Source organism: Gobius niger (assembly GCF_951799975.1).
Source record: "Gobius niger genome assembly, chromosome: 19".
NCBI lineage: Eukaryota > Metazoa > Chordata > Actinopteri > Gobiiformes > Gobiidae > Gobius > Gobius niger.
In genome coordinates, this window is record NC_136870.1 from 9,941,597 (window position 1) to 9,956,587 (window position 14,991).

The 14,991-nt window shown below is 45.3% G+C and overlaps 2 protein-coding genes across 3 annotated transcripts in view; one reads left to right on the forward strand and one right to left on the reverse strand.

Annotated features, from left to right (window-relative positions):
* Window positions 1-2,357: 2,357 nt before the first annotated feature.
* trrap (transformation/transcription domain-associated protein) overlaps window positions 2,358-14,991 on the reverse strand; it is a 73,704-nt gene continuing 61,070 nt past the window's right edge. For both annotated transcript variants that reach the window (XM_079577619.1, XM_079577620.1), the window contains 7 exons: window positions 13,263-13,524; window positions 7,353-7,578; window positions 7,055-7,272; window positions 6,766-6,950; window positions 6,478-6,681; window positions 4,834-5,028; window positions 2,358-3,444 (listed from right to left, as the gene is read on the reverse strand). In XM_079577619.1, coding sequence (XP_079433745.1) covers window positions 3,160-3,444; window positions 4,834-5,028; window positions 6,478-6,681; window positions 6,766-6,950; window positions 7,055-7,272; window positions 7,353-7,578; window positions 13,263-13,524 — 1,575 coding nt within the window. In that variant the 3' untranslated portion in view covers window positions 2,358-3,159. The remainder of the gene's footprint in view (window positions 3,445-4,833; window positions 5,029-6,477; window positions 6,682-6,765; window positions 6,951-7,054; window positions 7,273-7,352; window positions 7,579-13,262; window positions 13,525-14,991) is intronic.
* Window positions 8,525-9,340, forward strand: LOC306978240 (high choriolytic enzyme 1-like; the record flags this gene model as incomplete). Its single annotated transcript, XM_079576765.1, has 1 exon — window positions 8,525-9,340. The coding sequence occupies one exon, from the start codon at window positions 8,525-8,527 to the stop codon at window positions 9,338-9,340; it is 816 nt and encodes a 271-aa protein (XP_079432891.1).

Sequence of the window (14,991 nt, forward strand, 5' to 3'; positions counted from 1 at the left end):
CACCCGAGACGTCGCACACAATCCAAGGGACAACAACACGAGTGCAGGTGCGTTTGTCTGCTTTCATTAGCACACAAGGGCTCCCATTATGCCCAGCTCTCGCGCTGAAATAAAAAGCTTCTTGTCACGAAAGAGGAGGCGGCCTCTTGAGCGACTGTGATCGGCCCAGAAGAGACACAGTATCATGATGAATTATCAAATTTTCAATGCAACATGCTTCCAAAAACTCACAGTGTTGAAAGGTAATGTGCTGTTGGAAGCATTATGCCGACAGAGAGATAACCTTTGTTTATGAGCGGAGGAGGTCCAGCGGACAGTGGGTAAGTCAGCGATGCCATGCCCACTCAGGGATCTGCTGGCATCTAGTGATATTGAGCCTCAGCACATTGGGCATTTATTTGACCCCAGAGCCACACCCTGCCAGTGACATCATCTGCCGTCACTGGGTATTCACCATCCACGCCCACCATGTCTATATCTGGTGTGTGTGGTCACCAGGGACAACAGCTCTGAGGAAGCTGTCTGGATGGACGGCGAAACTGTCAGCTCTTTTTAAAAGTAAGCCCAGTTGTGCTGATTCACCCTTTTTTGAGTCTGCTAGCATCATGGCACGAGGGTTTTCTAATCATCAACAAATACCCTTTAACACGATTAACACATGTACCATTAGAACACTGGGTAGGTATTCCATTAAGGCATTCACAACATTAACACTCTCTAGGCCAGGGGTAGGCAACGGGGTCCAAATCTAGCCCGCCAGCGCAGAACCTCTTGCCCTCAAGATTAATTGCCAATAAGATGTACCTGTTAAAGTAAAAATATGAGAAATAGTGTCCGTATTTTAAAAATGTCCTGGCAGAACATCCCACTTGGTCATGTATATAGGCTAATGTAAACCAGTAATTCTCAACTGGTGGACCCAAAAGTAGGTTGTGGAACCATTTTCAGTGTGTCACAAGCCTATAGGGAACTATTTTTTCAATATTTTCCATCTAAAACTGCGTGGAAACACACCGGAGTCTGTTAAAATGAATGTTATTGGGCTGTTTTTGAGCTTTTAAAATCACATCTACAGCTTGTTCGATAAAAAAACTTGTGTGGAAACGACACTATTTTATTCGATATATGACAAATTAGTTTTAATTGGGTCGCTGGAGATGAACAAACCTCCTCTCAGACGGTTTACTGCCCTGCACCTTAACCACTGGGCCACAGACGCACACACTGACGGTTTGGAGTTTCTTCATTTAACCTTAAAGATGTTCACACTTCATTTTGCTCAGACGAATTACATAAAGACTTTTACCCAAATCTAAAAGCTTCTCGACTGGAGACCTCGGCCAGTGTAACGCCTCATTTGGAAGCTAAAACCTGTTTTTGTCTCGTTTATTCAACACTTCTTTGTTGTGTTTCAATCAAGTTTTCATCACGTTTTTTGTCGCTCCTTTTCTGGCTTTTATGTTGCTCTTTGGTCATGTTTTCATCGCCTTCTTACTGCTTTTTTACTTGATATGTGTGGCTCTAGTGAAAAAGCCTTTTAGAGATCAGAAAATGGCTTCATATTTGTTTAAACAGGGATACAGCTGTAGTTTTTATATCATCTGAGCTCGTTTCTATGGTAATCTCAGACCTGCCTGTACTTTGTTTTTAGATTTGGTTGCCCTCATTGTTCACAGAATTTCCTCAGGAGGCTGCAACATGAAAGCACACGGGCTCGGCTGTACAAAAAAAAGAGCATTTTATTACAACAAAATGCTTATTTACAAAGGTGGGGAATACAATAACATTTCTACAAAGGCATCGTAAGTTACAAAAGGGGGGAGCACTTACATAACCAACTTGGGAATGACAAAATTTGCATCACAGCTGTTGTAGCTTATTACAGTGTCAAACCTGCCCCGAAGGTTCGGCTTGTTTAAATTCCTCAGAAGGAAGAAAAAAAAAAAAAAGACGGGATGATGAGAGCTTTTTTTTTTTTTTTTTTTTTGGAAAGACTAGGTGTCAGTTTAAAGCCACACTGCGGAACATTTCAGGCTGAGAGCCACTAAGCGGTCGCGGTACACAGGCAAAACATGCCAGCGACACCAAGCGTGATCTGTCGCCGAAGACGAAGCTGCATCATCTCCATGGCGACGAGCTGGTGGTGTCCCGCTCCCAGCAAAGTAGCGGCAAGCAAGGTCCTCTATTCATTTAGTGCGGGAAATATTCCACAGCATGGCTTTAAGTTAGTCATTTACAAGTTTTCCCTCAGTGAACAGACTGGTGTTCCAACTGTACCTTTTTTATTGTAAAGATAAAGCAACTAAATGTTTTGCGATACAGTTAGACCTTTTTTTTTTCATCATTCATATTTTTTTTCCCTGTTTATGTAGAAAAATAAATACAAAATGAACAAAACATTCAATAAAATATATGCAGTTCATTCAGTTCATACTGGCGAGTTACAGTGAGAAGTGCCCACACCCCATTTTAATTCCTGTTTGTGCAGTCTGATGCTGAAAAGGTTCCAATGCCGTCAATCCATTTATTTTTCAGATTGAAGACACTATTGAAATGCGATTAATCACGATTAATCTCAGTTCATTTTAATGTAATTATTACATTCATTATTTATACAAGGCTCACATTTCATGGACAAACTGAACCATTTTCTAAATCTATAAGGAAACAGTTTGCGAACAGTTTGTAAAGCATGTTCCCTGTGTCTTTCAGGAAACGAGTGCCTGAGATACAGGAGTGTGTTTGGTCAAAATACTTATATATTAATTAGGTAAAATCGTTTGATGAGTAGAGAATTAAAGGGTCAACTCTGACAGCCGTAATGTCCAAAAACACTTAAATCTATGCTCTGGGGAATGGGGTCGATATAAACTTTAGAATTGTTCCAAACTGTTTAAGGCTTCGTGTAGTATTTTACCAATAGAAAAACATATTCCCTTTGTATCAGACTGCTTTGTAATAAATAGAAATCATTAAAAGAGGTATGACCGTGTTGACATCTCGACAGCAAAGGACTTTCAACCTGATTTCAGATCATGTTTCCACCAAGTCAAGCTTCTGTTTCCATCCACTTGACACGTCAGAGCTTTACATCCACAGACAGGACTATCCCGTGTGTAATCCAATCTTTCTCCACTTCCTGCCAACAATGTTCCCCCCTCAGAGCCACGGGTGCCACGCGGGGTCCATGCGGCACAGGTTGTCAAGGCTGTTGGCGGCGGCGACCAGGGTGTTGACCTTACTCTCGCCGCCCTCGAACTGGGCCAGGTTGTGGAGGCGGGTCATGATGGCCGTGACGGCTTTCTGGACCAGAGACACGAGCTGCTGGGAGTCCATGTTCTCCGGCTGGCCCGCGGGGGACAGTGGCATCGACGTGTCCTCCTGGGTTTTCTTGTGCCACGCGATGATCTCGTCTCGTAGGACCGCTTTCAGGATTCCGTCCACCTAAAAGACGGAGACAATATTTGAGGATTTAAAGTGATAGTCTGTAAGTTTGCAAAGTGAAGAGAGAGAGACTGAAATTTGAAAGTAAACAATCAAATTCCTTCCCTCTTTAACTAGCCCTTCTTAGTTTGCCTAATGAGGAAGCAGGGACAGAATTATCAAAAAGAAATGATCAAGCTCCTCCCCCTCCTCCTGATTGAACCAGACAGGCTGGTTCACAAGAAAAGCTCCTCTTATTGGTCAACGCGGGAGGATACTAGACTGATTAGTAGCTGAAAAAACGTGGAGGGGGACTTTACAAATAATAATATATATATTAAGACTTATTTTACATCAAATTGCAAGACCTGGTGGTCAATTTTGCACATTTTATAAAATGTGTAATACATTTAGACTTCCATACTGTCACTTCAATAGAGGGACGAAATGTGATATTCTGCAAACCACCTGTAAAAACAGTTCATTATTAAGCACTAAAGACTGTATGCCACCAAAAGGCAAATACACATTGAGAAAAGTATAGGTTGATAAAAACGGGAGCATTAAAATGTTTGGAGGAAGAAGTCTTTACCTTACACTCGCCAAAAAGAAGTCTGCGCACAGAGCTTATAATTGGAATATTAAACTACAGTTGTATTTGAGTCGTGTCGTCCAGCCTATTCTGCAATAGATACAACTTTGACTATTTCTCAACAATGTGACAAAACAACTCCCATCCTAAGAAAGTCAGCCGTCCTGCTGGGAATGAAAGCGATCCAACATTTTATGCAAAAGTCAATCTCCACAAGCCGAGGTGTTAATGCACTTTCAGGGAGTGTCCGTCCACTTTAGGGAAGGCTGCCATGTTGTTAGCAGCTCATTATGGTGGCAAAGAACTTAAATGGATAACCAGGAAAAACAACTACACTAGCAATCATCACCTAACTAGGTACAACGTGCTCCTGAACCTACCACCATAGCTTTAGTTTCACACGGCACTTAAGGATTTTATGGTTTAGGTTTTCAACTATATTTGAGTGGATGATTGGTAGGTGTTTGTTGTGTTGCCTCCGTTCCCTAGAAACGTCCATTTCCACTGTGCCACGAGAAGAAAAAAAAATCGGGCTCATGGGTTTCTGGAGGTAATTAGTTCAGTGCGCTTTGTTTTCTTGTTTTTCAAGAGCTGCACTTTCCCTCCACATCTGTGCGAGCGCATCAACCCGAGCCTATACATAGACGCACCACTCGCCTGTCATTACGGCCCTGCAGGAGTTTGGCTTTTCTCTTCACTGTATTGTTTTGCCACATGAGATTTTCTAGGTTTATTTGAGCATGAGTGCTTACTCATAAAAGTACGCAGAACTTTAAAATAGAAACTGGGGAGATGGATAAAGACAGGTAAATAAATACCTTGAAGTTTGGTTGTGCAAAGCAGCGTGCCACAGCGATCATGGAGGCTGTGAGAGGCCCGGAGACACCGATAGTGGTCAAGAACTCGGAGATGTTGGGAGTCAGGCGGAAGGGAACAGGCCGATTAGCATCCAGGTCCCCAGTGGCATCATTTATGTCAAAACGAAAGTAGGAAACGTTGAGCTTGCCCGTGTCCTAGAAACAAATCAAAGAAATGTAAATGAGGACAGACAAATAAAGTACAGCCTGATTCACATTTTGCTCATGAGTTCTTTATTTTAAAAAAATAGTGCTACTTCCTTTTAACTCATTCAGAGGAGCTTCTAAACAAGCATAGACCAAAGAACTAGCTGCTGTTATTGATCTGCCCAGACAGTAACACATCAAACTATCAGCTGCAGAACATCTATAATCCTCAGTGCACTGCTCTCGGAGCTCGCGCTCCCTGCTGACTTAAACATATACCGCCAAGTTTTCGTCTTTAAGCCTGCATTTATGTGTGTGAGGATTGCTATACCACTGGCCAATCCAGAGATAAGCTTCGCTATATGAAAAGGTGAGTGGCTGTGACAGCTTTATAGCAGAGCATTTCAATGCTGCATGTGCTGCCTCTCCGGTCTCCCTCCTCCTTTGAACCTCTCCTCTCTGACTCAACCTCCTCCTCTCCTCTCCTCATCCGTCTCCCTCCTCCTCCTCCTCCCTTCCTCTCCCGTGTCTCTCTGCTGTCGTTTGCTCCTCGGGCCCCAGAGGAGCGCTGCTAGGCACCGGCCTGGGATGCTGGCAGCCCCTCGAGGCTCAGATAAGCCCACAGACAGTAGGCTGCAGAGGCAGCACTCTGAATTCTAATAGAACAATGACCAACCAGGCTCTTATTGTGAAAGCTGGTGTAACATTAGGGTTTCACATTTAAGTGACAGGAGAAATGTCACAAACTGGGTGACTTTCAAAACAAGTGTCAAGCAAAGCATTTAAGATACAGACAATTATATAAAGCATCAATCAGGAGGCCGACTACTCAGCAGAGTGTCAGGATAAACAAAGTGCTCCATTGGTTCCTACAGTGTGGGCAGATTCATATCGTCCAGCAGAAAAGGCTATAAATTGGTGAAGGTGGGTCGTGTGATGCTCTCACACCATATTTGTGAGTGTGCTTCAGTGTGTACACATGCCGCTCCGTAATCCTCCTGTGTCTAATGGGATCTGCAGTGTGGAACAGGCAGAGGGGGCTTAATACCAGCGCTTAGCTGCCCAGAGGAACGCCTGTCAGCAAAGGCCGATTAGGATCAGAGGGGAGGGGTGGCCAACTGACACAATCATCTTTAATAATGACTTTGAGAAAGCCGCCTCAGACCCCGGGCACCAGAGGGAGGCGCACGCACAAATGCGCCGTCGTCAGATTGAACCGTCTTTGATAGCTGTTGAGTGGCGGGACCGAATATAATGTTCTGTCAAAACATCCTTGGCATTGACAGGGCCGGCTGAGTGATAGCCCGAGCGTGAATGTCATGGGGGAGAATGGTAATTCATACGAGCAGATATGGTGATCTCTTAATGCATCTACGAGTGCGGATATCTATTAGAGCAGATCCCACGCCTCGGGGAGCCGACTTTGCCCTTGACACCTGCACCTTGGCGGGCGTTTACCTGAGCTATCTGCAGCATCTCTGGGTTCAGCCTGTTGAGGTGAAGCATGAACTCGGCCAGGCCTATGAGGGCGAGCTGGATGGTGAACATCTTCCTGAAGGTCCAGTAATCAGTGGCATTGGGGAACGTGTGAAGAGCCCATTCCTTCAGCATGCTCCGAGGAACCATGTTTCCTTGGACCTCCTTCAGGATGTCCCGCAAGACCTGAGGAAGTGAAACATGTTGGAACATTTTGCCCAAAGATACAACAGAAAGCAAATATACCAAATTGGCCCTTCATGTTCATACCTGGTGGCTGGCTTGCGTGCCCCTGGCCTGCACGGTGGCCAGGCGGTCGTAGTATCGGGAGATGGGGTTGTCGTGCTCTATCCCCTTCTTGGCGCAGCGCTGTTTGTAAATCTCCACCAGCGACAAAGACGAAGGGTTGTCCTCCACCAGCCGCATCTGAGGGGACACAGCCACCACGCGGGGCACTAGAGAGGCGAGAGGGTGAAAAATGTGAGCGAAATACAAGGTTCAAAGAGGAAAAAGGAAATGAGAACCACTCCCAATGTACAATGCGTTGTTTTTCACTCACCTGTGAAGAACAGGTGCCGCTTGGTGGTCTCCTTTCTCTTCTCCAGACAGGGGTTGAGGAGGCGGAGCAGCTGCAGGACCCTCTCCTCGCGGCGGGACTCGGTGAGGCAGGCGTCGTTCATCACCAGGTACGGGTAGATCTTGCCGTTGTGGCCGCGGATGTAGAGGCGCCGCGCTGCCGTGTTGTGTTTCTGCACGATTTCCACTCTGGGCATGAACCTGGAGAGACAAAGAAATGATTCGCAAGGTTTAAGACTCAGCGCCCAGACCTCAGCATTTAGAGAGAAAAAGGCCCGTACCTGGCGATTTTGATGTAGTAGTGCGTGGGTTTGGGCATGAGGAACTCCCCGGGGATCTCCACCTCGGCGGTCTGCGCAGAGAAATTGCTGAGGAAGCGGCATTTCTCTTCGATGAGGAAAAACTTGGGCAGCTGCTTGGTCTTGGCCTCCAGGATTTTGATCCACTTCTTGAGCTTGGAGATGAGGTTGTGGAGCTTCATGGAGCCGGGAACGCTGAAGTCAAAGTCTGGGGAAAGAAAGATCACAGACTTTTGTTTGTTGCTCGTGTTTCTGCATGTACCGTAGTCTTTGTCTAATCTGGACTGGAGTCATTTATTTAATGAACCAAATTTAATCTTGGTTTGGCACTGAATGAACACATTGAAAACTGATCATGAAAAGTCGTCGTATTTCGTTACAGATAAGAATGTGCTATTTTATGGAGGACTAGGCTCATTGCACACCTGCGTTAACCAAGTTAGCAAATAGACCGCCCCTGTTGAATTGTTTGCCAACACCTCCCCTGCCTCAAAGTACACCCACCACACCCACCTGCCCCCCCACCATGTTTGTAAACACACAATCCACAGCCAGGATTTAGCAGAAGGAAATTTACAAAAGATTGTGAAGTGGAAACTTGAAATCCTCATCAAACGCTCCTATTTATTTGTTTAATAGTCCATCATCAGCAGGGAACTGTCGGGTCATTTTTGACTCTGTTCACAGGAGTGAGGCGTTAAAACTTTAGCACTATAGCTGTAGTTCTATATTATCTATATATTTGGTTGGGACAGTACAGGTTAATGAGCACTCACTTGTAAACTCATCATCATGGCCCATTGTATATTTTATTATAGGCACCAGAACATCATGCAAACTCTACATTGAAGGCCCCACACGTTCAGCGATCGAAACCCGGACCTTCTTCTGGAGAAAAGAGCTAACCGCTCTGCCACCATGCCGGAGTATTAACTGTTTGAGTTGGAGAAGTGGATTATGCCTGTATAACAACATGTTTGATTATTTGCTTCCGTGGGCTTGTCCTTCACATGTTTAGTTTGGGCTTGTGTTTTAGCGATCAGCCCTTAATCCTCAGAGGACACACCTGTAGAGGACAGTATAAAGACAGTAGCCTGGACACAGTCAGACATCAAGCTGCAGTTTCTCCTGGTGCTGCTACACTGAAGCTGAACATGGCTCTGTTGGTCTCTGTGCTCATGCTGCTGCTGGCTGTCTGTCGGGCCCAGGTCACACCTGTCCCAGACAGTGGAGAAGAACCATTCCTAGAGGAAACTCTTACTGAAGACCTCAGCACCCGCATACTGACCCAGAACAATAACTCTGCTGAGTTCGTCCTGGAAGGAGACCTGCTGCTTCCCAAAACCAGGAACGCCATGAAGTGCTGGCACGACGCCTGCCGTTGGCCCAAAGGCCGGGGCGGCATAGTCTCTGTTGCCTACACTATCAGCAATGCGTTTAATAATTATGATAGGAAGCTGATGAGCATTTCTCTAAGGGAAATCGAAAGCAAGACCTGTATCCGCTTTGTTCCTCGTCGGAATGAGAACGACTTCGTCAGTGTGGAGAACAAGCAGGGATGTTACTCCATTCTGGGGAGACAGGGAGGTAAACAAGTTCTGTTTCTCCAAAAAAGAGGCTGCATCTACAAAGGCATCATCCAACACGAGTTCCTCCACGCCCTAGGCTTCAGGCACGAGCACACCAGGAGTGACCGCGACAAGTACGTGAAAGTCAACTGGGCAAATGTGGACACGACCAAGGCCTTCAACTTTCACAAAGCTGACACCTACAACCAGAACACTCCCTATGACTACGACTCCATCATGCACTACGGGAGAGCTGTCTTCTCCGGGAACGGCAAGGATACCCTCATCCCTCTCTCCCGAGCCGGAGCGAACATCGGACGGAAACAGACCATGTCTTGCTGGGACATTCAGAGGATCAACATGCTCTACAAATGCTCTATTCCCATTAAAACATGCAACTAAGAGTGTTTCCTTATACTGTGTTTGTTTTCGAATACTTATCAAAGGAAAACTTACACACTGTCTTTGCATATTAAAAAAAATAAAAAATAAAGAATCAATAAAGAGTGGAAATATACTAAAAAAAAAAAAAGACTTCATGGTGTTTACTTTTCTAAATGTAACTTTCATTCTGTTGAGAAATGTGCTATAGCTGATTGTTCCATTTCCCCCCCGCCCTCAAAATGCCCTTCAGCCAGGAATTCACTACTAGTGCAAGACTCTAACACAAGAGGGCGGCTCCCAGGTGTGTTTTTAGAGCGCAATATGCCACCTCTCCCAGACCTACACTCTCCGGGTAAACTATAAATACTGGTTCTTACTAACCCCCTAAGGTTATGAGCCACAAGGTTCAAAAACACAGACCGGCAGTAAACACGGGGGTCTGATCTCAAAGCCGGCTCAAAATAACACAGGCTATATAAAGATTCCACATTAATATTAGTTTAGGGTTTTTTTTAAGACCAAAGTTGCGACCACTAACATGTAAGATTAATTACGGGGAGGTCTGGGTGTTTGCGCTGGCTTTATTTACAAGCCTGGGGCACAAAGAGCAGCTTGTTTGGACAGTCATGACCCAGAGAGTAGTAGTAAAAACCTACATTTCTGGGATATAAATAAGGTGTGGCACGGATGGTCACACAGGTCTAGCAGCCAAATGTAAAAAATAAATAAATAGATAAAGAACTGTTACTTAGAAATGATGCTGAGATCAGTTCTATACAATTATACATTATGATTTTTTTGGTAATTGGGGAATGACCAAACGCAGGTTAAATTATGGCTTAAAAACTTATTTTTTTGCAAAATCATGAACTCTCCAAACAGAAACTGATCCATAAACTTTTAGCCATTTTTTTATTTCACAACAATCGGTACACAGCAATTCGTCACAATCTTTTTTTCTCAGAATATTTCATTTATTTTAGTCTGCTATTAAAGCAAAAACACACAGAAGGTCACTCCTGGCTGAAGTTGTTTCTTTAGTGTTGTCTGGAGCCTGTGTCCTCTCCACAGCAGCACAAGGCTGCACCTCACAGACTGAGCAGGCACTGTGGGGGACTCCCTGGAAAACTTTAGCACAGGATTTTGACTTTAAAAGTGTCTGCTACAAACAATATTTTAGAGACAAGTAATCATAATGTAGACTGTGCTGATTTACCATTGTGTAATAAGGCTCAACATGAAGATATAATGAATGAAATAAAGAAAAAGAAACCGCAACCCTAAAGGTGTGATCAGGATGATTAAAAACGGAGGTCACTTATTCCATAATTGAAGGAGGCGACACCAAGCTGCTGTACCTTTTCAGAGTAAAAGCCCCGGGGCATCTGTAGCATGAGTGCAAAACAGCTGCCTACAGTGCCCCGGATTGTACCACCTCTTCTAATGGATCCATGAAGCTGCGAAGTCCAGCCATTTCAAAGTTGTTCAATTTCATCTGGAGTGAGACCTCCTAATACTTTGAATAAGGCCTTTAAAACAGCCAATGTTCTTTCCGGAGAGGCCTGCTTCGCCTGTCTGAAATTCACCTGACCCGACAGAAGGGAGGGGGATTGAAACAGTCGGGAAAATTGCAAGTCAACAACAGTTCAGCACCATTTAAGTGTACAGTGCTTTCAAATAGAAAAACCTGGCACAAGTTTGGCTCTGTTCTGAATTCAGAAAAAAAACAGAAAAAAAGCATTGATGAATTTAAGCCCACAATGCCACGATGGTAGGGTCCTAACAGTTTGTAGCAGCAGAGGCGAACAGCAGCCTTGTAAAGTAGCTGCTACAGAGGCAGAGTTATTTTCGTTTGCCCTGAACTCATCCCTGCCCCCTGCTCCGTGACTCGCGGGGAATGAGGATGCGGAGAGAAAATGTGTGGAAAATAGCCAGGCTGCTCTGTGACCTGTGTGAAACTCCGAGTTAGTGCATTGGCCCTACCTGCCCCGCTGACAGGGGGAGGGGGGCGCCGCGGCTCTAAATGATGTTTCAGCCCGTGGGCCAACTTCAGAGGACCACCATTCCCCCATGGACTCCACCGTAACTGTCTGGGAGTGGGTATGAGCTGGGTCTGACTTCCCAAGGTTACGTTACCAGAATGAATGGGATACAGGGCATAATGGCTTCAAACTGTGAAAGTAGACGTTTAAAGCTCATGGTATGAAAATGTGTCTGTGAGAGGCTGTAAAATCAATTTAAAATATAAAGCCTTTTGTACAAGAAATGGTCTGGAATTGACACACATTTCGATTGCCAAAAATGGCCGCTTTCGTCAAAAGACGCTTATGACAAAAGTCTGCAGAACAGATCCACTACTAAAACTGTAACTCATGCAAATAGCATGGGCTGTAATTGGATTTGAATGCCTCCCTGCTGCCAAATGTTATACGTGCACACATAAACCCATATTTTACGGCCCACAAACCGTGTGAAAGCAGTGAGCGCTCACATTAAGTGGGAAAAGAGAGCTTGGCGACTCAGCGGCTCAAGCCCAGTTTGTTCCGCATGGAGGGCCGTGTGTGGCATGGCCCGCGCAGTCCAGTGTCACCGAGGGGGCAGTAAGGGCCACGGCGCTACAGCACACGCCCGGGACGCCTGGCACACAGCTGGCACAACAACATCTGGGAAGAGTCATCAGTGCAAAGCTCCAAGCCTCACATTTCCTCGTTGTGCCAGGCCGCTGCTGGGCTTTGATTACTAATACCATAACACCTGCCTGGAGTCCTTTTGTTTTCTCCCCGTAAATCCGCTCGCTCTTTCAGGCTCTTGTACGATTCTTTATGCTTCTCAGCGCCTTATTGCCTATATTTTCTCTGTAAGTGAAGGCATCATTTTCTTCTGAGCTGCTTTTCATTCCTGCTCCTTGTCCTTGCCTGTCCCAGGGCCAAACACATTAGCTCTATGGGCCACTTTGAAAACCAATGAAGAGGAAAAGCACAGGAGCGACGACGGGGAGGAAGGAGCGCTATGTAGAAAAGCAATGAACAAGAGGAACCGGGCCGTTAACCGCGATGGCAATCTAGAGAACATGCGTGTGCAGGGGCAGTGACCACCGAGAGGGGACCATGGGCTCACATCAACTCCCTCACACGTACAAAACACGGACTTCAAATCCAACTGGACCAGACCAGAGCGGCACCTGTCCACGCGCACTTCTGTCCACAAGCACAAACACGCTCACAACGCTTCATGAAATGTTCAGCAAAAATCACATCAGAAAATGGTTTGGAACAAAAGCACAAACGGAAAAGCTTTAGAAATTGTTATCAGAAATTTGTTTTTGAATGAAAAAGGCAGTCCAATGGATTTCTAACTTTAATTGCCTCTCCAGATGAAACGTTCTCCAATCCTGGACCGATATTGCTGTGTCAGGGGTGCTATCCGCTCAAGAATTTCAACTCAGGGAACAGCGGTGAGCAAAAGCTATAGCACAAACAACCGCGTCAGCCCGGTGAACTGAAAAAGCATCCCACACAAATTAAATCATTTGCTTCCAACTATAATTATGTCGCACAATATTCTGGCTCCAGCTGCAGCCCGAGAGCGCACCGCCTCGTGTAAATGTGTTTTGACTGATGTAGAGTGTCTGGTATTACAAAAAAGAAGAACCTGAATAACAATCTTCTATCAGGTTTTATGCGACTGGAAGTTTAAAGCGTGTTGCTGGCGACAGAAAAGGTCAGGTGGGAGGTGTTGCTTGTTTTAACACCAGTCCAGTCTGGCCTTCACACTGCCCGATGCTCAGACCAGTTTTATTTGATTTGTTATGAATGTAAGCACATCAGACAAGACCATCAATGCTATTATTGAAACTACCTTCACTAAACTTAGGGCAACAACTGTAGCTATAGTATAGAACACTTATCATGCCATAAATAAAAGGAAAGGCGTGACTAACCTGTTGTGAACTGTCCTTTCATCTTTTGGAAGACCGGGTCCTGAGCAGTGGCCTGGGCGCGTCTTGCCAGGGACTCGGAGGCGGCGCTGGAGAACATCGTGGACACGTTGGACACGTTCTCCAGGCCCACACCGAAAGTGCTGACGAGTTTCTTCACGAAGTTCAGAGTGTGCGGCGTGATTTTGGCGTCAGACACAGCGCCGCTTTTCTCGAAGGCCACAGAGTAGCACTTGGCCAGGCCCTGCTGAAGCTGCCTCAGAACCTGGCGACGGATAAGGGACAATTAGAAAAGGAAACATGATGTCAAGCTTCGAACTTGTATTAGTCATGGAGGTGATTTCCGCTATTAAAAAATGCTTCCTTTAAGGCTTTTTAAATTATTTGGATTAAATTGGACACTTTAGCCTTGATATGTTGGTATAACTTAAATATATGAATCAAAAATACCCCATGACTAAGATGTTATAAAATGTAGTTCCTCAAAATGCCATCAGAGGGTGCACAACCTGCTTCTAATGCAAGAGGGAAAAGGAGGACTATTAATTGCACTTTTTTCATAGTTTGGCTGGGGGTGCAACTTATACTCAGGTGAGACTTATATACCAAAACATATAATATCACATGTTTGTTATTTTCACACCGACAGCCGCTAGAGGGCGCTCTAGGCTTGTGTACCAGTATCTGCAACTCCTGAACCACTGAAGATTTAAAAAACAGTAATCGAGCAGCAGAAAGAAAGTTTGGAGTGAGCGAGAAACTAGTGAGGGACTGGTGAAAAGCGGTGGTTACTCGTACTGCAATGAAGAAAACAAAAAAAGCTAATTGGAGGGCTAAAAGCTAGATGGCCACAGCGAGAGGAACGAGTTTGTAAATGAGCGATTGAACAAAGTGATGCCGGGAGAGGCTTGTCAACGGGGCAGTTATGCCTCCATGCCCAGGTAGTTGCCAAGGCTGGTGAGACTTATACTCCGGAGCGACTTATAGTCCGGAGAGTAATAACAAGGATGAAACCAGGAAACATGCAAATCTGCAACCATATGTAAACTATTGACGAATATAGCTTTTCTAAATTACTAAATTTCCCGATGTGTTTGACTTTTGATGCCCCCAGACCCCACTTGGATAACCACTGGCTTTATCACAACTTGAGGTAGACTTTAGCAGCAATAAATGCAAACTTCAGCATATGAAGCTATTTTTAGCCACATCAAATCCCTATATTTGTCAGTTGACAATAGTTATTAGCATTGTGTCAAAATGCAGAGACAAATATTTCAAGTACACAGTCGAAAAGAAAGTGGCAAAAACATGTCATCCCATTGTTTTGGAAAGAAGCAGCTTTTAAAATGCAGCCTGTGTCATATCAGCCTGAATGTACAGCGCTGCCTATACTCCCAACAGCGCGTCTTCAGGTTGATGAGAAAGTGATGAAGGCCCAGCACGCGCCCCGGCCCTGTCTGCCCAGTGGAACGGAGCATAGAGCCTGCAGCTGCTGCCGAGTGCCCCAAACTATCACAGATAATCACAGCCTCTCTCGCACACACCAACAAACTTCAGGAGCTTAATCCCTGGGCCCATCCTACACGCTCACCGCACCCATCCATCACCTGTCCCGGGCTTTCGGCTCGCGCTGCCTCCATTTCAGCGCAGTTTCCTTTCCACCCACAGTCTCTGAGCTACACGGTGTAGAGAGGCTGCGGGGCACGGCCCAAACTATGTGAAAGCGCCT